Genomic DNA, 23,663 nt, shown 5'->3' on the forward strand with positions numbered 1-23,663 from the left:
CCGATCAAATCAGATATTACACATGAATACAATCAAGCCAAACTCAAATACAATAGGTAGAATGAAGAGAAAGATGCAATATAATGAATATAGTTCTCAGCATTGTAGTGTACAGGTTCCAGAAAATAAGTCCAATGTCCGCAATGAGGTAGGTTGGAAAATCAGGACTGTACCCTAGTTTATGGAAAGGCCGTCCAGGCTGGAAGGCCTTCTCAACAGCACGGGGCTTCAGCCAATTACCCTATTTGTGGGATTAGTGAAGACAATTGCCTTCTGGGTCTGAAGACGTCTACTGTACTTGCACTAGGGTTAGGGTTAGTTGCTCTGATCAGATCTGTTCAGGATGTATTAAAAGTTCAGGTAAAAACTTAAATAAGCAAAATTAAAGATGTAACCACATGTAACAAAATTAATTGCCTAATATATAATTTAACATAGTCATTGTTAGATCGTTATTTATTGTTTGGTATAGTTTAAATTGCTACATTTAATTAAGAACTATAACAATTACCAAGGAAAACACTATGAAAATGGAGTAGTCTAACTTCCATTGTGTCTGAGATGACTTTGATGAGATGGACATACAAATATATATTTACAAAAATGTCATACAGCATAGAAACAAGCCCTTCGACCCAACTTGCCCATGTTGAACAAGATGCCCATCGACCCCACCTGCATGTTTTAGACCCATATTCCTTTAAATATTTCTTATCTGCACCATTTTAAACAGATTAAAGGAATCAAGAGGAAACCCTCTGGTAATGTTAAGAGGTTAAAAATAATTGTAATTCATCACACAAAAAGAATATCTGATTAATCACTTTAATCTTGGTGTTAAAATACAATAATGAAGTACTAATAGTTTTGAAAGGGCCAATGGTAAATGCTGCAACTTTATCATCATAATGATGCAATTTAAAATTTATCTCCATTAGAATTACCCCATCTTACTTCTACCTCCTCCACTCACGAATCACTAATGCCTCTTCGTCTGTTTTTCAAATTCCTGATTTTTTTAAATTGCAATATGAGACACCATTTGGGCAATTATTAAAGAGCTCATTGTGCTTACTACTCAGCTCATATAGAATTTTGGATTACATTGAGAGGGAAATCAGGATGAGAAGTCTGAGCAGATAGGTTCAGGTCTGACTGGCCCTCTTTCACCATATTCTCTAGTTGTGGGTGACCGAGTTGGACTGAGAATTACCACAGCCAGTTTTAGGGGCAACTGGAAGGAGGCAAGTCCCCAGACAAGATCCTTTTCAGTGCACAGCTACGGGTCCAATAGAATACACCCAAAGGAAATCCAGACAGCCAGCAATGAATCAACCCAAGGCCCAGACAATCTGGACTGCATGTTAAGAGGTTGGGCTTTTGTGACAACACTTCTTATCTCTTGGTTCATGCTGGACCCTCCAAATGGTAGCTGGAAATTATATGTAACTATAGCCTATCATGAGTTATGCTGCAGGACTTAAGATGTTCTGGTTTTGTGAAATGTGTTAGACCCACAGCTAAATAACTCTCAGTTCAAATATCTCTAGAATTTATTTCTAATCACTACATATGTATATCAATAAATTTGTCACTTACTGATATATTATTGAAACGTTCCACAACCTTGGCCCTCTTTTTTACTGTCATTGTGCCATCCAGTCTAACATATAGGTATCTGGTAGATGGGAACAAAGTTAAAAATATTGTCCTTTCAAGGATGAGCAAACGTTTGATACCCCACAAGAAATGCAGCAATAAAACAAATGATTTAGAAGTAAAGGATGCATTGATTCACATTATCCATGCATCTTTGGGCTCTCTCTACATCACACCACTTGTACAATGCTTATTGCAACCCTCAAAACAAATTATTCAAATGGTATTTTTACATTGCTGGCAACTTCAGCAGCTATCAGTCACTCATTCAGCTTCAGGGCAAATCCCATAACATCGATTAAAAAAAATGTATTTGCACGCATCCCCCAGTAATGAACAGGGTCTGCGTTTTTACAGAAAACAACTAAATCACTCAATATGGTAATCACATCTCTGCAATGTTGTAATGAATGCTGTTAAAGGCACATAACTGATAGGACTGATAAAAGCAAAAGTAGAGAGGAAACTAGTTCTGCTGTTCATCAGAAATTATATGTGTATGCACATTGGACCTTTGAATATAATAAACTACGGGAGCACATTCTTATGTGGGCGTGTCCAGATGTCTGACGTTCGTAACTTGGGGATGACCTGTGTTTTTCCCCATAAATTTAATGACAGCAAAGTTGATTCCATATTTCAAATTTTTTGGGTCGCAATTTCCAAATTCTGTAAGGGTGAATATCTGTTATCCTAATGGTTACAACCAAACATCCTATAGCTCTGCTATAAGATCTTTGGTCACAACGTGGAGGTCACCAGTACAAGGGTGAATGCTGCAAGCAACTCAGGAACCAGGTACGTAGGACTGGAGAGAGTTTAAAGACATATGGTGACGGAGGCACACAAGTGGCTTTGAAAACAAGGATGACATTTTTAAAGTTGGACATTGATGAGCCAGGAGTCAATACTGGTCAGCAAGCATTAGAAGGTACTTAGTACTTGCCGAGAATTGAGATACAGACAAAGATTTTGCATTAGCATTCAGAAATCCACTGGTTGACATAACAAGATTAAGTTGTTTTTACGCAGAGAGGATGCACAAATGACCAGCTGAGAAATTATCTCAAATCAAGATTTTCAGTCTAGGTCAACTCTTCAGCATTACCATTGTTCAGATGAGACGTTGAGCACAGAATCTGCATTAGTGATACTGACAGTGAAGATCACACAACAAGCACAAACTCTTTTTAAATGCCCCTTATGAATGCCATGATTGCACAATAAATAATGAATCGTCATTTACAGCTGCAAATCAATTTTAGGATACCCGATAATCAAATCCACAGTTCTACTTGTTTCCAAAATAATTTGTAGAATTGTCACAAAACTGTAATTGAAGATATTTTACATAATATCTAGCTGCTGTAGCTGTTTCAAACATCGTGTGTTTACTTGTAATGCCTTGACTCACCTCCTATCTCTGCAGAGCCTCTCAAATAAATCCAGAGTTTGCGTGTAGTTTGATACTAAAACCACCTTATCAGAGCTGGTACTTCGAGTCATAGCCAAGATATAGTCAAGGATAAGCATTTTGCCTGGAGTAAAACAGAGATGGATCATCATTTTTTAAAAAATTAAATCCTATTTTACAACCTCTCATTTGGATACAAAGATACGATCATTCCTTATGCTTGCTGGTAAAAGTTTAAACTAACTTTCCTTGTGGCCAGTGGTAGACTGAGGTGAGTGCAAACAGAACAAACAAGGTGGAATGCACAATGTAGGTCCATGCTAAAGACAGCTGAGGACATTTTCTTCAAAGGCACATGATGCTAGTAATTATGACAGCCCCTTTAAACCAGATATTCAAATATATACTGGCAAAATTTGCCAAACATTAAATCATTTACAGTTTTGCTTGAATGCAGCCTGGGTGAAATGGGCCGAATGGCCTCCTGTGTGTAATAAGAATTAATTGTTTGCATATTATTGCAACCAGTTTAGTATAGGAGTTTAGTACAGGTCCGACTCAAAACAGTGCACCAAGGTTGAAACCTTTTAATGAGTGAAGCCATGCTTCCTAAAGTCAATCCAATTTTAACCTAACAAATATGCTCTAAGCAGACCATCTTATAACAGTGGGTCTGAGTTGAGACACTAGAGCAAACTAAATTGAGGGAATTAAAGGACTTTTAATAAATTTGTTCATATGAAGAGTATAGCAAAATATACCTTGGTGGAATTAATAATAAACAATATATCAATAACTTGGAGGGGGCTAAAATAACGTGAAATGCAACTGGTAAGTAGCTGAAGTAAATTTTTGCAGCTGAACCTGGTGATATTTCCGGACAATAAGTGATAACCAGCCACTCACAAGTGAATGACAGTAGAGTCCAGTTGAACATGTGTAATTTACACCAAGCTCAATAGAAACCATTAGAAGTAAGAAAACTAATTTTGAATAAGGAATTTTCAAGTAAAACCTTATGGATGTAAAGCTTTACCTGATAATTGAGGCTCCACTGATTTTGTACTATATCGTGGTGGAAAAAGATCAAGTGCTCCGCGAAATCCTCCTTCACCTTCCACACACTTCTCATAGATCAATGCTGGGTCTAGACAGAAAAGAAAATAAGGAGAAAAGATATGGTAGACTTTCTCAATTAACTAATTATTTTTGATTTAGATCATTAATTGTTTAAAACAAATTGTATCTGGATTTCTGTACAATTTTACATTATATTTATCATCCCTCTCATTGAATTCCACCAACTTTTAATGCAGACTTTTCCTATGCTATGTTCTTCAATGTAAAGTATACTGAGGCTTTGCCTATTAGTACAGCAGCAGAGTATGAAAATTGCTATTTTGTGAGATAGTAATAACAGAAAAGTATTGACTCCAACTCCAATTATCTTATTACTTACGGTTACAAAGCTTTTTTAGTGAGGTGATGGAAGATAGGGAGGAAAAGCTTATCTTCCCATTGTGAGCTTGCTCCACTTCCAATGCTGGTTTGGCTTGCTTTAAGAACAGTTTATACAACTCTAATTGCAGGGGAGTGAGTCTGTATAAAAGAAACAGGTCTGATATTATTTGATTGAATAACATAAGTGAATGGTGCATGCAGAAATCCATCATCAAAGTTAGACATTTATTTAGCGTCGACCTTACTGAGTTTTGGATCACAATGGAAGATCAGATAACTTTTCCAACTAGTGTTGACACATTGGGCCAAATGGCCTCCTTCCCTGTTGTAACTTTCCACAATTCCATGATTGCATCATTTCAAAACCAACATATCTTTACTGAGATCGAGCGGCAAGAACTGAAGGCAGAGATTTAATATCTATTATATTTGTATCTCTATAGTTTAAGCATATTACCCTCCACATGCTATTTGTTAACTTGCTATCTGATTGATTTCCCATAATTTAAGGACCTACTGAATCAACGTGGAGATAATCTTACACAGCGTACATTGGCAGCCATTCCATTAATAGATTTATGTCAGACAAACTGAAACACAAAGTACCTGCAGCAGACAATCTGTTCAATCTTCACTGGCAAGTATTTCGAGAGGATATTTGATGTTCTTCGAATCAAACACCTGCAATGAAGATTTAGTTAATAAAATCAAATTAAATACCATTCTCGAAATCAGCATTTCGTTGTGATCTTATTTCTGCTAGCTCTGGGCAGGTTATGCATACAGCAGCCAATAAGCCATTCTTTTTAATCGACAAAAAGGATTCTACCATGACAAGTAAATACAACAAGATTAAGTACATATGTTCCCTGGTTCAGCATACATTTCATACATAAATTGAAATTCAACTGCAACCCATTAATGATATAGGAGTAAAACAGTTCGCCACTGGGTCAGCCAGTTCCGAGGAACAATCCCAATGGTCTCACCTCCACTCTTCTTATTTCCTTATACCTGTGCAACTTATTTTCTGTTGTATCTACCCATCAACACCCTTTTGGTTCTTGCCATTACCATGTTGTAGGAAAGATATTGTCAAGCTTAAAAGGGTTCAGAGAAGCTTTACGAGGATGTTGCCAGGACTAGAGGGTCTGAGCTATCAGGAGAGGTTGAGTAGGCTGAGTCTCTATTCGTTGGATCGCAGGAGGATGGGTGATCTTAAGCTCCTGTCCCACTTAGGAGACCTAAACAGCAACCTCTGGTGACCTTGCCCGCCACCCAAAAAAAAATTCAAGGTTGAGGTGACCTGCAACCTCCTACCACCTTCCACGCATATGTTGATTGGGTAGATGCACAGAATCTCTTGCCCAGAGTAGGGGAATCGAGGACCAGAGGACATAGGTTCAAGGTGAAGGGGAAAAGATTTAAATAGGAATCTAAGGGGAATTTTTTTCACACAAAGGGTGATGGGTGTATTGAACAAGCTGCCGGAGGAGGTAGTTGAGGCTGGGACTATCCCAATATTTAAGAAACAGTTAGACAGACGCATGGATAGGACAAGTTTTGAGGAATATGGACCAAACGTAGGCAGGTGGGACTAGTGTAGCTGGGACATGTTGGCCGGTGTGGGCAAGTTGGGCCGAAGGGCCTGTTTCCACACTGTATCACTCTATGACTACATACACAAGGATAATTTACAATAGCAAACCAGCATGCTTTGGGCATACGAGAGAAAATTGAAACAGAGGAAACCCAAGGTGTCACTCAACACAGACAGTGACCAAGGTTAGGTTCAAACCCAGGTCGCTGGAACAGCAGGACTAACTGCTGCAATACTCTGCACCATATGATATCAAAGAGTTGTTATTATGGCAGGCAAAATGTCAAAGACCTCACAACATTCAAACACACAAAATTCAAATCTGGATACATTCAGTCACCTCGTCACCATTAGACAAACATTTGGAATTCGTTTTCATCACGAGTGCTGCCCATCACCTTCGCTGAAAGTGGTAGAATGGATAAAAAATGGAATTTGCCCGTGCCTTGCACTCTAAGGCCTAATGCAAAAAAGATGCAGGTGATCTTCCAGCATGAACTCCCTTGCCAAGGGATCAATGTTGCTTTACCTATTCACAACGCTGATCAATTCTTTCAGTTTCTCCTCTCCGCGCAGTCTTTCATTTTCATTTGCATCTGCATCACGGCCCTTCAAGATGGGTAACTCAAATCTCTTTTTAAATTCTTGTACAGTCCCTGGTGAAGATTGAACAATTATTAACCTTTGTGCAAGCTGGGAAATGCTGAGTATTTAATACTAGATTATCTTTGCAACTTTTACCTCTAACCATGTTAACGATAAGGAAATGAATATTACAAAGAGAACAATCATGCATTCCCAACTACTAGTTATAGGAAGAAGTCGGCAGATTTGCTGAATGCCTGCAAGGGTTGAATTTTAAGCAGAGAGGCCAGTGAAAATCGAAAGACAAATATTTAAAAAACGTACCAAGTATTCCAGCATTAACAAAATGAACAAGGCTGAAATATTCAAGTAGGTCATTTTGGATTGGAGTCCCAGAGATCAATATGCGACGCTTGGCATTCAGTTTGTTCAGTGCCTGATATGTCTGATTGTCTGAATTCTTTAGCCTATGACCCTATGATATAAAAGAAGAGCGGCAGAGTACCTTATGAAAGCTTTCACTTCAAAATGCAAGACATCCCTTAAATATTGAAAACTTACAGAGTATATAAATTATAATTTAATTCAGATTAAAGGTGAAATATTTATTTCGAACGGATACAGTACACTTTGCAGCAAAGAAACTGCTAAATTAATTTTGCAAACTACCCAGATAATCTGTACATTAGTTAATTTTTAATTATATCATATCCCTAGAAGACCTTTAATACCATTGGGTATTTTTTTTCCTTAAACACCTGCCCTCCTGGTATGTTAAGTACACATTCTACACATCTTTCATTCAAAACATTATTCACAACCAGTAGTATAAGAGATCCACGTATATAAGATCCAATTGGAACATTAGTTTTAGCTACACACAATGTAAAATAGCATATGCCATGTATAACTGTCAGTGGCCAGAATATGTGGAATTATATTTGGATCAAGCAATGTAGATTATAACTCTGAAAACATTCATGAAACAATGCTAAGGGAGGGAGAAATGTTAACAAAGTGCTTTGTAGATGGATTAATTTTAAAGAAATAAATAGCCCCACTCATTAATTATCTTGTCATCTTGTTTCAAGAGGAGATTTGAATAAATTAATTAAAATGTTATTAGCCAAGTATGTATACATACAAGGAATTTGCCTTGGTGCTTTGCTCGCAAAACACAATATACAGCAGTCAATTAAAAATAAAAAATTATAATTTAAACATGTGAAAATAAAGTACCAGAGTAAAAAGAGGCTACAGACATTTGGTTGTTGAGTAGAGCTACTGCTCGTGAAAAAAAACTTTTTTTATGTCTGGCTAATGTGCTGAGAGTTAATTAAAGCAAAGTATGAAGCAGGTGCAAGCTGGTCACACAGAATAGCAATGTGGTTCAAGTGCATGAACATTACAAGATACAAGGCTGTCTACCTCATCACAGATGACTAAACCAACTGGACCTCTGCAAAGCACCTCAGCATGTAATCGAAACGTCTCATAAGAAATTATTAGGATTGGAGTTGGAATCCGTAACCCATGTTGGCTCATAAATGTGGCTGTGGAGGATAAAGAGAAAAAATGAAACAAATCTCAGTATCAGATGTTTCTATTTAAAGCAACAATTTACAACAGAAGGTTGTGAACTCATTTGCATTATCAAAAGTGATTTATTACTAAATTGTCTTCAACATATTATGTCCTTCAAATATTTGATAATTGTTGTCAGTCATAAACTTCAGTAGGTACATATCTGCACTCCAACCCCCGTCAGGTCTGAATACCTGCAGCTTGTTCTCGATTCTCCATGCACCACAAATTGAACATTTGCACTGGTTAACTCAGTGGCTTCTCTCCTTCCCATCGCTGCAGTTTCTCCGGTTGGTAACTCATTCTGAGCACTCTTTTCCTTTGACCATTATATAACAGTCGGACAATTTGGAAGATTCTCCTGCTCTCTTCAGAAAGATTCATTGGATCATTAACTTCCACGCAAGAATACAGATTGGGGCCCAATATCACATTTAATGGGAAAAACGGCAAGACCAATAGCATTCCTTTCTCAGTTGCTGCCGACCAGCACTGAAGCATGCCTTAGATTATTTGCCTACTTCTCCAAGTGTAAATTGATATCTATATATTTTTTTTTAAATGCCCAAGCTATGTCTGTAAACAAACTGAACATATTGACACTTGTAATAAAGGAGTAAATTCAACGACGAACTTCACATTTAGTTCTGTTATTTTTATCTTGAAATCATGCCAAGCCTGCAATTAAGTTGGTATTTAAGATAACATTTTCAATTATAGCCATTTTGACCTCAATTTTCAAAACTATTCTCCCATTGCAAAAAAACACGCGTCAACATTTTGGCAGAAACATCATATTTCATATCTAAGAGAGCAAACTCTCGGTACCGAATGAATGTCAACTCTGATTATCTGTTTGAACAATGTGAAAGTGTTTAAAATTATCAGCATTCTGACACACAGATGAGCATGCCACAAGGCATGCAAATGAAAAAAAATCTTACAAACCAATTTTAATTTACCTACCCAGTTTCTTGTCAATCTCTGCCTTGGTTCCTCCATCAATGACCAGCGATTGTACCCTTCCTGCCAGCCACTTTTCCACCTCGTTATACCAGTTTTTCACCAAACTGGACGGAGTCACAACAATCACTTTCTCAATCTCTGGTTTAGCTTCTGGGCTTTGTCGCAAGAGGGTCCATACCAAGGAAATACACTGCAAAGTCTTGCCCAATCCCATCTCATCTGCCATTATACAGCCATAGCCTTCAGTGATACACCGGCCTGTTACGCAGTCCCACATAAACTTCACACCCTGAAAGACAAATAAAGGTTATCCTCCAGATTACTGTAGACAAAAAGTATGCAGATCAAATGGAAAGGCACAATAATTTATTCATGATTTTAAACATAGCTTAATTGTTTAATTAGAAACACTTATAGAAGCCATGTGTAGGAAGGAACTGCAGATGCTGGTTTAAACCAAAGATAGACATAAAAAGCTAGAGTAACTCAGCGGGACAGGTAGCATCTCTGGAGAGAAGGAATGGGTGACGTTACGGGTCGAGACCCTTTTTCGGTCAGAAGAAGGGTCGCAAACCAAAGCTCCAGATATGCTAACTGTCCCGCTGAGTTACTCCAGCTTTTTGTGTCTACTAATAGATGCAATGTCCTTCCACCATATGGAATGAAAATATATGGCATTTTTCCCAGTATACTTTCTGGACCCATTGATACCAGGTCTAAGGGAATTAAGGGACAGAAGTTTAGGGGTAACATGAGGAGGAACTTCTTTACTCAGAGAGTGGTAGCTGTGTGGAATGAGCTTCCAATGGAAGTGGTGGAGGCAGGTTCGATTTTATCATTTAAAAATAAATTGGATAGGTATATGGATGGGAAAGGAATAGAGGGTTATGGTCTGAGTGCAGGTAGATGGGACTAGGGGAAAATAAGTGTTCGGCACGGACTTGTAGGGCCAAGATGGCCTGTTTCCGCGCTGTAATTGTTATATGGTTATATAGGTCACAAATTATATTGACATGAATTTAGGAGAAGCTTACCCCAGCGTGTGTTTTACATTATGAAGTAAGAGAAGAGAATGCAGATTTAAATGGTTGAGGTTTTTTTTACTGGGTACGTTCCCTTTAACTTTTTGCCAGTTGTTGTCTCACCAATCTTCTGAAGCCATCCACACTTCAGGAAAGTAGCTAACATAATCGAGAACCTATCCCATCTCAATCATTCCTTCTCTCTCCCCTCCCGTCGGGCAGAAAATACAGAAGCTTGATCGTGCTTACCACCAGACTCAGAAACATTTTTTTTCCTTCTGTTATTAGACTTCTGAACAGTCCATCCATAAGCTTGGGTACTGACCCAATTTTCCAACCTACCTCTTTGCAGAAATTGGACTTTGCTTCTGGAACTGTTATGCACATTGCTGAGAAACTTACGCACTCTGGTATTTTTCTCTTCGCTCTACCTTTTGCCCCTGTGTTTGGCTTGACTGCATTCAAGAATGGTATTATGATACACAAATAATGAAAGGCCTGCATTAAATGAACATGGACAGTATGTTTTCACTAATGAGAGAGGATTGGACCCGAGGATCTAGGACCTGAATAAAAATATGTACCTTTAGAAAGGAGATGAGGAGGGGTTTCTATTTCTAGAGGATGGTGAATCAGTAGAATTCATTACCACAGATGGCTGTAGAGGCCAAGTCTTTGGCTAATTTTAAAGTGGAGATTGATAGGTTCTTGATTAGTAAGGGGGGGGTCAAAGGTTACGGGGACAGACAAGAGAATTGAGCTGGGACGATAAGATAGTTTAGCCATGATTGAATGGCGGAGTAGACTCGATGGACCAATTCTGCTCCGACATCTTATTATCTGTTTTGATTGAATAGCATACAAACAAAAGCTTTTCACTGTGCCTCAGTACATGTGACAATAATAAACCTAAACCTAAAGTGGAAAGATTTGGCACATGTACTAGTTTTTTGTACCATGTTACATAATGTTTTGAGGCACATATAGACAGGGTAGACAGTCAATCTTATTCCCCAAGGTGAAATTGTCAAATGCTGGAGGGCAAATTTTAAAGGCAATGTTCAGGACAAGTTTTTTGTGTTTTAAAAAAAAATAAACAGAGTGGTTGGTGCCTGTAATGCGCTACCGGGGGTGGTGGAGGAAGCAGATATGATAGTGGTGTTAAAGCGACTTTTAGATATGTAGATATGCAGGGAATGGATTGCATGCAATTAAAAGCTATTATTTTAATTTAACATCATGTTCAGCACAGATATATTCATCTGAAGGGACCTTTTTTGTGCTGTACTGTTCTATATTTTATAACCAGATTCTAAGACAACCAAGATTATCCTTCACCAGGTCCTTGAATTATTATTCTCTCCACACTGAAGCAAGTACCATTCTGCATCTGCCTATCGTGGCGCATCTAGGATAAAGAACTCAATTTGAAGAAGCTACACATTACACCAGATTTAAGCCAGTTGCCAATTCAAAATAAGAACATTTACCTTTTATCTCCCATACCCATCACCACCATTGCACAAAAATATCAGAGATTGGGAAGGAGGTGAAAAGCAGGTGGAGCCGCAGGTCAGTTCAACCTTACAATTCGGTTTGGTTTGCCTGATTTGAGAATGTATCCATATTTCTTTAGGCAATGCAATCATTATACAGGGTATCACAGTGAACTGTCATAATTTTCTCAACCACAAAACTAAACCCACCTCTCTTTGATGTGGTCTTAGAACAGAAGTCAAGATAGGATCCACCACTACATGTACTGGAAGTTTATCTCTAAAGAAAAACAAACGTTGAAATTCAGAAGAATACAAATGATGCCTTAGCATGAAAATGCTGTTTACTCCCTGGATTTATTACAAATTTATCCCAACATCATCTCATTACTGATTTTGTTTTTTTGGGATTATTCTTAATATTTTTCCCAATGACCTGCTTATTGATGTTTATATTTTCCAAAAGTCTCCAAGGCAACCTTAATGCCTGCCCAATATCATAAATATGTTCAACGCATGAATCGCTATTGATATGCTTTGCCTGTTATCTGATCATGTTTTGCCTTCCTTTATTTAAATTCCTCTTTTCATATTCTCATTTAAAAAATCAATGTCATCTTTTTTAAATCAGACAATTGATGTAATCCTATTGTGCTGAATTGCCAAAACAATGCCTTATTAACCAACAATCTGCTCATTGTATGTGTGCCCCAATCTAATGTTTTAATTGCTAAACTCACAAATTAACTGACAGTAAACTGAGTTCAGATATTTTAAATAAATAAGTATAATCTACTTAAAAACCTATCTAACAAAATATTAGCATTTTATGTTCCTTGTTTCCTTCATATAATTTGGTGCAAGCATTTAAATGCAAAATAAAAGTGATGCCTTAAAGTTGATATTTTTACTCACTTATCAGCCTTTAGTTGGTCATGTGCACTAAGAGATGGAGGTTCAAAGAGAACCAAAGCACCTTCTTCATATGGATCATGAAGTGATCTTCTGGCACCTGCACGTTTAATCCCCAGTGACTTTAATCCAAGAGACCCTTAAATGTGTGCAAAAGTTAGTTATTTATAGAGTTCACATATCATTGCTGACAAACAGAACATCCAGGATTTTGCTCTTTTATCCCCCGACAATGACAAATGGCCTTCCAGCGTGATAAAGAGGACTGCGGCGTTAATTGGACACAACAGAACATTAATCTTGGATCAAGTTTCAAGTGTGAACTATTCTGAAGGTAGTGAAGTGCAGGGATTAATAGAAATATCCTGACATCTGCTTCTTAAGAATAGACTTAATACAAAACACCACCTGCGTAAATGTTCATATTAAGAGATCACGCATCAAATTCTAGTAAGTTGGTTGACTGAACTATTTCTCTTTCCACTGGCTCTGCCTAACCTACTAAGTATTCCATGCATTTGTTTTTGAGTATCCGCATTATTTAATTTGTGAAACATTAATTTGCACAATGCCTACTACATATCAAAGCATTGCAGTTACTTGCCTAAGCTACTCTGATAGCATCTGAAAAATATGCAATCTTTACCAACAGGAAACCAATAGCAAACAAAATGAAACATTATCAACTGCATGCTCCTCCATTCCTTAATTCTTGCTAAATCTTGATAAACCCAGGAATTCCATACTCAACAGCATTGTTGGAATCAATTCACCAGAAAGGCTGCAATTAAGTCATACACAGGCTATCCATCGCCGTTGGAATGGGTAATAAATAGTCTCCTTGCAAAATCTTTGAACAGGGCTTCAGCTCACTTCTCCCTCGATCCCATAGTATTTTACTCGATTGAGTGTTACCCAGAATATGTTGCAATCAACGTCCAAATCATTGAAATACATTATAAACAAAAGCTGATCAACATAGAACATCAGATCTATTGATTATTTCAACATAGTCATGTTTCCTTGCCAAAAGTTTATCAAACACGTCTTATTTACATAACATTTGTAGTATTTCTTCAAACATATCGGTTAGTGCAATTGTGATTGGCTTCCCTTTCAGAAATTTACATTGACTGGTTTTATGTTTCTTCTCATCTTTTTGTAATTTCAACATATTGAGACTCCAGTATCCAGTATATTGTACAACTCAGGTCCAAGTTTCCAGGTATAGTCATACTGCAAGGACACAGAACCTTCACCCCGTCCATTCTGACCAAGATGCCCCATTTAAACTAGACCCATTTAACATGTTTGGCACATATCCCTCTGAATCTTTCCTAAGCGTGAAAGGCTTAACTTCCAATACAATATAGCCCAAGAGAAACAACAAATCCATTGCGAGTGTGTTGTGATCAAACTACACCATTTTCCAGAGCTAATGCCTGATTTCAACTTTTTGGTTCCCATCAAACCTGCAAGAGTCCAAGCCACAGTAACACCATTTCCTTCTGACCCTCATCCCTCATCTTAGCTGCCTTATGTTCCCAATTCAGATTCAGTTCAAATCCCCAACTCAAAAAGTCAGTCTTCCACTGACTACAAAAACTTTCCAGAAAACATTGGGCAAACACACTCACATCTTCAATTCCCAACTCCTGCTAATGCCATAACTTGCTACAATTTCACATCATGAGCTCCTCGCCCTTCTTTCACTTAGTTACTTGCATCCATGTGAACTTCAATGCTCACACTTCTTTCTCTCATACTTATCCGCGACCATACAAGGGTGTTTATAAAACTCTAAAACTTAATCACAATTAACACAGTTTAAGAATATGTAAATCACTCTGTTAGTTAAGGCCAAAAAGTATTATTCTGCTTAAAATAATAAAATGAATTATAAAGCCAAAACCAAATGAAAAGTCACTGTACACATTGATATGACGAGCAAAATGTGGAGAGGATTAATTTCTCTCTTTTATATTTTAATATTATTCAATTATTTATATATAAATAATGTTACATGTCAATTGCTCTTTGAAAGTGGTGCCACAGGTAGATAGGGTGGTCAAGAAGACTTTTGGGATGTTGGCCTTCATCAGTCAGGGTATTAAGTAAAATAAAATTCATACAGAGGGTGGTGGGTATATGAAATGAGCTGCCAGAAAAGATAGCCAAGGCAGGTACCATAACAACATTTAAAATACATTTGGACAGATTCGTGGATAGGAATAGTTTAGAGGAATATGGGCCAACACAGGCAAGTGGGACTCGTGTAGGTGGGGCATCTTCCTCGGCATGGGCAAGTTGGGCTGTTGAGCCTGTTTCTATGCTATATGACTCTATAACTATAATATTGTAAACAATATTAGACAAGACAATTATTGCAAAATTATAATTTATTAAAAGTTGAGAGAATTGGATAATCTTGCCTTTTCTTTAAATTTTGTTGACTTGAATTACTGCAATAATTATCAAAGCTACATGCTAATTCCACAAAATTCAATTCTTATTATTATAAACAATTCAGTTAAGGTATTCAAAGCCAGATTAACTAAACATTCTAACTATCAAAGCAGTTGCTATATTTCAATTTTAAACTAGTCGCACTATCATATAGCTATTCTACCAGAAGTTATTAATAATATTCTAAAGAGCAGTATTTGGCAGACAAACTGGTACACACCCGTGTAGTTTGGAATAGGCACTCGGAAAGGTTTGGCCAGGATACTTTTAATGAAAGCCTCCTGTGGAGGACAGGAAAAAAGTTATTATGCAACGCATTGATCTTACTAAAACAATCAAAACCAATTATTTTGAGACACACAAAATGTTGAAGTAACTCAGCGGGTCAGGCAGCATCCTGGAGAACATGGATAGGTAACGTTTCGGGTTGGGCTGAAGAAGGGTCCTGACCAGAAACGTCACCTATCCATGTTCTTCAGGGATGCTGCCTGACTCACTTAGTTACTCCAGCATGTCGTGTCTTTCTTTGCTAAACCAGCCTATGTAGTTCCTTGTTTCTACTTATTCTGAAGCTAGTTTCTCACAGTAACTGAGAAGAGTGAAATGGACTATAGTCGTCCATTACAGTTCCATACATTTCTACTGTGCAGGAAAGAACTGCAGATGCTCGTTTATACCGAAGATAGGCACAAAAAGCTGGAGTAACTCAGCGGGTCAGGCAGCATCTCGGGAGAAAAGGAATAGGTAACGTTTCGTGTCGGAACCCTTCTTCAGTGCATTTCCTACCATTCAAATGAATCATGTTGAAATGAAGGTAGACACATGATGATGAACACTTGAAATGAAGGTAGATAAATTAAGGTGGAATCATGTTGAAATGAAGGCTGAGTTTTGAGATATACCCCCCATAGTAACCAAAACAATTATGTTCGTTGGCAAGTTCTGAAATTAAGTCATATGGTCTGACATAGATTTTGAGGTTTTCCCATTAGAATACAAATACAAAACTTGAAAACAAATTGATTGGAGATATTGTCTAACTTCAAATCAACATTTAACATACAAATAAATCACAAGAACCTAATAATACATGAGTTTTACAATAAATAGCTTAATGCCCCTGTCCCACTTAGGAAACCTGAACGGAAACCTCTGGAGACTTTGCGCCCCACCCAAGGTTTCCGTGCGGTTCCCGGAGGTTCCCAGAGGTTTTTGTCAGTCTCCCTACCTGCTTCCACTACCTGCAAACCCCGGCAACCACCTGCAACCTCCGGGAACCGCACGGAAACCTTGGGTGGGGCGCAAAGTCTCCAGAGGTTTCGGTTCAGGTTTCCCAAGAGGGACAGGGGCATTAGGTTGCATCACATTTCCAAGTAGGGCTGATGAGGAGATTGCAAGTTAACTGTCTTTCAACATAATTAAGGCGATACTATTTTGGTATTAGGTCTTCTTGACTAACAATGTGATGCTGCAAGTAATACATTCAGTACTCTGCTTAATAAGATTTTAAAAAAATCAAAAGGTCATTCTCTTGCTGAAATTATTATTTTGTGCGCTCATCCCAGCATTTGAGCACATAATTGAAGCTAACATTTTACTGCAGTACCAAGGGATAAGATCATCATCTAATGAGATGTTAAATTGCACGTGGCAACTTAATAGCTTGCCAGAGCTGTGCTTAAAGAACATTGAGAAATGTCTAGGAAAGAACTGCAGATGCTGGTTTAAATCGAAGGTAGGCACAAAATGCTGGAGTAACTCAGCGGGACAGGCAGCATCTCTGGGGAGAAGGGTCTCCACCCGAAACGTCACCCACCCCTTCTGAGTGTGCATGTAAATAATTAATTGCATATTAAGCTCTAAAGGAGTATTCCTGAGTCAAACAATCCAAATGCAAATCATTGTGGGCATCAGATGTCAGGTGGTGAACCCCTAGTACCCACCCCACACCACTTTGAAAGCCTTGCTGCTATCATTGGGTTTTGAACTGTTCATATGATTTTAATAATGGTTATATTTAAATTATAATTGTGTAAATAATTTGCTTTTAATTTAAGTACCAGAAATCTAATAAAGAAAATTAGGGTTAAGTAGAATAAAAATTGCACATGTAGTTATTATTTTCAATCAAACTTGGTGATTCCTTTCAAATGAATGGGTTCATGCCACCTACAATTTTAATACAGAATTCAATCACGTTTTGTTCTACTCACTGAAATTACAGGACACAGAGCTCCCAAGTCCTTTCCACATGCTCAATTATTTTTAAAAGATCGGTTACTCACATGCTGATTGCTGTCAAGGCAGACCGGCCTATTAGTTAGCTGTGCTAGCGGTTTCCGGAATGGAGAAATAAAACTTTCAGTATTATTGCGCTCAGATCCAAGCTTTCGTCTCTTTGGCTTCTGTAAAAAAAGTAAATTCTATTTTTTTGAATGTTAACTTATTCTTAGATTTTATGCAGATTCTTTAATTTAGTGTCTTCCCATCTCCAAAATCAATTCCCAACCACTCCTATAAGTAAGCTATAAGAGATTATAGAAGGCAACAGCACAACATTTACCGAATTAATATTAAATGAATTTCAGTTCAGTCACCCAAATATCAGATGGCAAAATGTGACAAGAATTTTAGTTCACATCTTAACTCTGTATGATCTATTGTATTTAATCTTATACCCCTTAATTTATTATATACATTTCAATGTTTAAGATTATTTTGAAAGCTCAGGAAGTAATTCTAAAAACTCTAGACATTCATTCTCAGGTTTTTATCTATGATAACAAAATAAATTTGAAGATGAGAAAAAGGTATTGGTTCCTTCCCATTCCTACACAGACATTTCTGTCCAAGTTCTCCTCCATTGTCAGAGTGAGGCTAAATACAAATTGGAGGAACATCATCTCATATTTCGCTTGGGCAGCTTACAGCCCAGTGGTATGAATATTGATTTTATTCACTTCAAGTAGCCCCGGCATTCCCTCTCTCTCTATCCGTCCCCCACCCAAGTCGCACTAGCTTCTCATTTTCACCCTACAAACAGCTTGCAATGGCCTGTTTCCTTTATCATCGTTACATTTTTGCATATCTTTCATTCATTGTTCTTTATCTCTCCACATCACCGTCTATATCTCTCGTTTCCCTTATCCCTAACCAGTCTGATGAAGGGTCTCGACCCGAAATGTCACTCATTCCTTCTCTCAGCCTGTCTCACTGAGTTACTCCAGCTTTTTGTGTCTATCATTGGCCTATGGTCAGTTCTGTTAATATACAGGAAGTTATTAAATGTAGAATCCATTATATTGCATCTTTAGTACAGACAATGACACAACATAGTCTAGGCAGGCCAGATCTTCCTTCCGAAGTTGAGTTAACTGAAGAATTTGGCCATGGTTCATTTGAAAACTGATAATTTCAATTGGCAAGCCATTTCATTGATGTTGAAAGACTGATGGTTATATTTTTACATTTGCTGCGATGAACCTTTAACTTGATGAATTATAAAACTCACTTTGAACTGTTAAATCACAGTGTTTTTGACTTGAGGTGCAGCAACAATCAAGTAAAATAAAATCTCTTACAAAGACAACCAAAGAATATAGATTCAACATACATACAAGTACAAACAAAAGTCATTAATAGATCAGTAATTTCAATTTTGAATTGGATTACATTACCACATCCTCTTCGTCAGATGAATCTCCTGGCTTTCGCTTCGCAAGCTGACTTGGTGCAAGACTTCGTCTCTATGGAAAAAAATAACAAATTTGGGGAAATGGATAGACTATTGCTATATTGCTGCAAATTTGTCAGTTCTCAAAGTCATGTGGTTTCTTTCCATTCTTAAAGCACGAACACGATAATTTTAATTTCTCTATGAACTTCATGAACGCCATGACTTCATCCAAGACCAAATTAAACCTATCTGTCGCATGTCACATTTCAAGTCACATTTATTTATATAGCACATTTAAAAAACAACTCTCGTTGGCCAAAGTGCTTTACATTTGTTATAAGAATAGTATAAACAAACAAACTACATACATATATACATATAGCCCTTGCTCAGTGGACGTCAGGAAAGACTTGGCAGTATAGATAAGTTTTTAGTCTTGACTTAAAGGAGTCGATGGAGGGGGCAGTTCTGATGGGAAGGGGGATGCTGTTCCACAGTCTAGGAGCTGCAACCGCAAAGGTGCGGTCGTCCCTAAGATTATGCCTAGACCGCGGGATATTCAGCAGCCCCAAGTCGGCCGATCTGAGGGACCTGGAGGTGGAGTGGTGGGTAAGAAGACTTTTAATGTAGGAGGGGGCAAGCCCGTTGAGGGCTTTGTAAACATAGAGGAGGGTCTTGAAATGTATATGGAACCACACAGGGAGCCAGTGGAGAGAGGCCAGGATCAGGGTGATGTGGTCCCTTTTTCGGGTGCCCGTCAGGAGTCTCGCTGTGGCGTTTTGGACCAGTTGCAGGCGGGACAGGGAAGATTGGCTGATGCCAGTGTAAAGAGAGTTGCAGTAATCTAGGTGGGAGGAGATAAATGTGTCATCACTCACTGTCCTCTAAACCTACAACTTTTCCCAAGTTTGTAAAGCAAAATTATGTATGCTAGAAATCTGAAGTAAAAAAAAGTGTTGAAAATTCTTAACAGATTAGACAGCATCTGCAGAGAGAGAAATAGTTAAAACTCTGAATATTTAGTGGCAGATTTTTAATTTACCCAACTGTTACTGACCTGACCCGACCCAATGTCTCAAAGTGAGAGACTGAAGAAGGGTCCGGACCCAAAATGTCACCTATCCATGTTCCCCAGAAATGCTGCCTGACCCTCCAAGTTACTCCAAACACTTTGTGTCTTTTTTTTATTTTTTATAAACCAGCAACTGCAATTCCTTGTTTCTAGTTCTGTCCTAATGTCTCCTTTCGAGCTATGTCAAATTTTGTTTGATAATTTTACCGCGTAGTATCTTGGGAGGTTTTACTTGTTAAGTGCTACAGAAATGCAATGTGTCATTCTCCTGTTTTACAAAGCCACAACTCTCAAGCTCAAAAAGTGAACTCCCAAATATTTCACTAAAACACCTCAGCTGTTGCTGTTAGAATACCAATTAAACCAACAGTTGAATTACATACCCCAAATACATATTCTTTAGTTTAGTTTATTATTGTCATATGCATTGAAGTACAGTGAAATGCTTTTGATTGTGTGCTATCCAGTCAAGGAAAAGACTATACATAAATATAATTTACTAATTCAATATCCCTTCCACGTTACTCACCATTTTTTGAAATTGGAATTTCAATAGAATTCAACCAATTTTAAACTTTGTCTTCTTCCTGCATCAAAGTTCCATGATATTCTTGAACAGAATGAATGCCTTTACCTCTTCCAAATCCTAGTCCATAATTGTCAAATGATGGGGCACTTTAGCTTTCATTCTCTATTTCCTTATAGACCATTCCTACAACCGTTCAATTTACTGTATGGTAATGATCAACCAACAATTATTTTTCAGTTTCCATGTGCAGCTTCTCCTTTTGGGCCGACTTCTTTTATTATAATGTTAACATTTTCTGATAAGCTTGGCTGATTTCTTAAAACCTTGCCAAACAATTACCATGCCCTTCGAAATCTTTGAATAATTTAATTCTTCAAAGTGATCTAGTGCTAGTTTATTTTCTCTCTCGTTGTTTTTCTTTACTGTATTAAATCTGCTACATATTTTTCCCACTACATATGTCTAACTCCTCACTTTTCAATAAATCATTCTTCCACATTACTTCTATTAGTATCATTAGATTAAAACCCACAATTTGATAAATTCCCTGACCTATTCCTGTTCTTGTCCCATTTCTTAAGTGATAGTGTGTCAAATAAGGACCAATTGATTTACCAGCCTGTCCTACTCAACCGTTTGAGTTTCACCTGTCGAATGCGTGAAACAGAATGTGTGCACCTCCCCTGTCCAACTTATTTTTGTCCGGTCCCGTCCCTCTGCAACTCTACAGATGATTGATCAGCCTCCCCTCTCACAACTGGCCTAATGTTATCTCTCTAATGCAGATATTTCTCTCTCACCGTCACTCACCCACTCACTCACCATCACCTCCTCTCACCCGTTTACTGTCACCCTCTTCGCCTATTCTCTCTCTCACCGTCACTCTCCCGATCGCTGTCACCCTTCCCCACCGGCCAGCCTCTTCCCTCTATATATATCTCTCTCTTCCCCTCTCCCCGGGCACCACCACCTCGCTCCTTCTCGGCTTAAACTTGCCGCCCAGTCGCCGGATCCCCGCAGCGCGCCTGCGCCATGGCGTCTACGGGTGCCGCTGAGGCTCGGCGCATCGCGTTTGTCGGTTGTTTCGACCAAAGACCAAAGACAAAAATCTATAATCTTTGGTTTCGACAGATCAGTTACTCCAGCATCGTGTCCAAAGATTATAGAGGAGCTCCTCTAGGATCTTTGATCGTGTCTTTACACCAGTTACTCCAAGTTGTCTGTCTTTAGACACACAATGCTGGAGTAACTCAGTGGGACAAGCAGCATCTCTGGAGATAACTAATGGATGATATTTCGGGTCGAGAACCTTCCCACCATCAAACTTTGAAGGATCTCGACTGGAAACGTTACCCTTTGTTTCTCTCCAGTGATGCTGCCTGTTCCCACTGAGTTACTCCAGCTTTTTGTGTCTATCTTCGGTTTAAACCAGCATCCGCAGTTCCTTCCTACACATCTTATGTCTGTACTCAGATCCAGGCCCTCAGTGGATCCACTAGAATCAAAGAGGTGAAATTGAATCTAAACGTTCCGTTTTAGAGAATATATGTGGGAGCGATTAGAGAAGAAATACAGATTCGTATGATATTTTCATTCTAGCTAAAATCGACTTCTTTAAATGTTGATGAACTAAATAAACAATAAGAGAGACACAGAGTGCTGGCGAGAGTAACTCAGTGGGTCAGGCAGCATCTCCAAAGGGACCACATTTCGGGTCTGGACCTTTCTTCAGACAAACAGTAATAAAGCTGAAGCCAGATAGAAGGCATCAAGGAACTTTGTAAAGGTTGTGAAAACAGGGCTGCCAACTCTCATGCATTGAGAATCACACATTTCCCCAAATTATCACGCTCTCACACTGATCACAAATTTCTCACGCTCTGTCAACGAAAATTTCAAAACTAATTTCAACTGCATGGGCCGCAGGTGTTGGAGAGCCGGGGTTGAGGGAGGATGAAAGCAGAAGCAGCGGCGGGGACAGATGCGGACGGGGAGCCGGGGCTAGCAAGTGTTTGCCAGGCTGGCAAGTCACTCGCTGCAGCCCCGGCCATGGAGCAGCCACAGTGCAAGAGTCCCGGGCCATCGGAAGCGTTGCACCTCTGCCGTAAGAGTCTCTGTGCCGAATTCGCCCAGGTGACCGTGAGCTGAGTACCAATAATCATCTCCACTTACATGCACTAATTGCATACACCTTTAATATCTACAAATCTATCACTTAGTCTTGAATATACAGAGCCTCCATTTCAACCTGGACATTTTCAAGCCTTTTCAGTAATTTTTTTTTCTCTTCTCTTCACTGAATGGCCAGACCTTTATTCGGACACATTTCTGGATACCCTAGCCCAAGGAAACATAAATACTGTATTTACCCAGCCCAGTCCCTGAGAACTTTGGATATTTTCATCATTTCACCTCTCATTCAGAAAGTAGTGTGCTCTCCTGACATGACAAACTAGCCATGCCAGAAATCAAAATGGTAAAACTCTGCTGCATTTCCTGCATCACATGTTCTTCCTTATTAAAATAGAATAACTCTACACCTTATTGGTTCAGAAGGTTCAATTGTTGGGTATTAATGGTGGAGTAGCAAGATGGATTCAACAGTGGCTGAATGGGAGATGCCAGAGAGTAATGGTGGATGGTTGTTTGTCAGGTTGGAGGCCAGTGACTAGTGGGGTGCCACAGGGATCTGTGTTGGGTCCACTGTTGTTTGTCATGTACATCAATGATCTGGATGATGGTGTGGTAAATTGGATTAGTAAGTATGCAGATGATACTAAGATAGGTGGGGTTGTGGATAATGAAGTAGATTTTCAGTCTACAGAGAGATTTATGCCAGTTGGAAGAGTGGACTGAAAGATGGCAGATGGAGTTTAATGCTGATAAGTGTGAGGTGCTGCATCTTGGCAGGACAAATCAAAATAGGACGTACATGGTAAATGGTAGGGAATTGAAGAATGCAGGTGAACAGAGGGATCTGGGAATAACTGTGCACAGTTCCCTGAAAGTGGAATCTCATGTAGATAGGGTGGTAAAGAAAGCTTTTGGTGTGCTGACCTTTACAAATCAGAGCATTGAGTATAGAAGTTGGGATGTAATGTTAAAATTGTACAAGGCATTGGTGAGGCCAATTCTGGAGTATGGGGTACAATTTTGGTCGCCTAATTATAGGAAGGATGTCAACAAAATAGAGAGAGTACAGAGGAGATTTACTGGAATGT

General features: G+C 38.5%; 1 protein-coding gene across 2 annotated transcripts in view; it reads right to left on the bottom strand.

Moving 5' to 3' along the window:
- rad54l (RAD54 like) overlaps window positions 1-21,466 on the bottom strand; it is a 27,791-nt gene extending 6,325 nt beyond the window's left edge. Inside the window, exons 1-15 of one of the 2 annotated variants that reach the window (XM_033028800.1) lie at window positions 20,443-21,466; window positions 18,843-18,911; window positions 17,451-17,570; window positions 15,386-15,446; window positions 12,703-12,838; window positions 11,998-12,067; window positions 9,270-9,558; window positions 8,148-8,272; window positions 7,044-7,194; window positions 6,664-6,790; window positions 5,141-5,215; window positions 4,533-4,672; window positions 4,110-4,220; window positions 3,074-3,197; window positions 1,600-1,678 (exon numbers count right to left, since the gene is read on the bottom strand). In XM_033028800.1, the coding sequence (XP_032884691.1) occupies window positions 1,600-1,678; window positions 3,074-3,197; window positions 4,110-4,220; window positions 4,533-4,672; window positions 5,141-5,215; window positions 6,664-6,790; window positions 7,044-7,194; window positions 8,148-8,272; window positions 9,270-9,558; window positions 11,998-12,067; window positions 12,703-12,838; window positions 15,386-15,446; window positions 17,451-17,570; window positions 18,843-18,911; window positions 20,443-20,445 (1,680 nt within the window). In that variant the 5' untranslated portion in view covers window positions 20,446-21,466. Of the gene's footprint in view, window positions 1-1,599; window positions 1,679-3,073; window positions 3,198-4,109; window positions 4,221-4,532; window positions 4,673-5,140; window positions 5,216-6,663; window positions 6,791-7,043; window positions 7,195-8,147; window positions 8,273-9,269; window positions 9,559-11,997; window positions 12,068-12,702; window positions 12,839-15,385; window positions 15,447-17,450; window positions 17,571-18,837; window positions 18,912-20,442 lie in introns of both variants that reach the window. The other variant, XM_033028801.1, reaches the window with a different exon arrangement.
- Window positions 21,467-23,663: the final 2,197 nt, after the last annotated feature.

This window comes from Amblyraja radiata, chromosome 10, assembly GCF_010909765.2.
Source record: "Amblyraja radiata isolate CabotCenter1 chromosome 10, sAmbRad1.1.pri, whole genome shotgun sequence".
NCBI lineage: Eukaryota > Metazoa > Chordata > Chondrichthyes > Rajiformes > Rajidae > Amblyraja > Amblyraja radiata.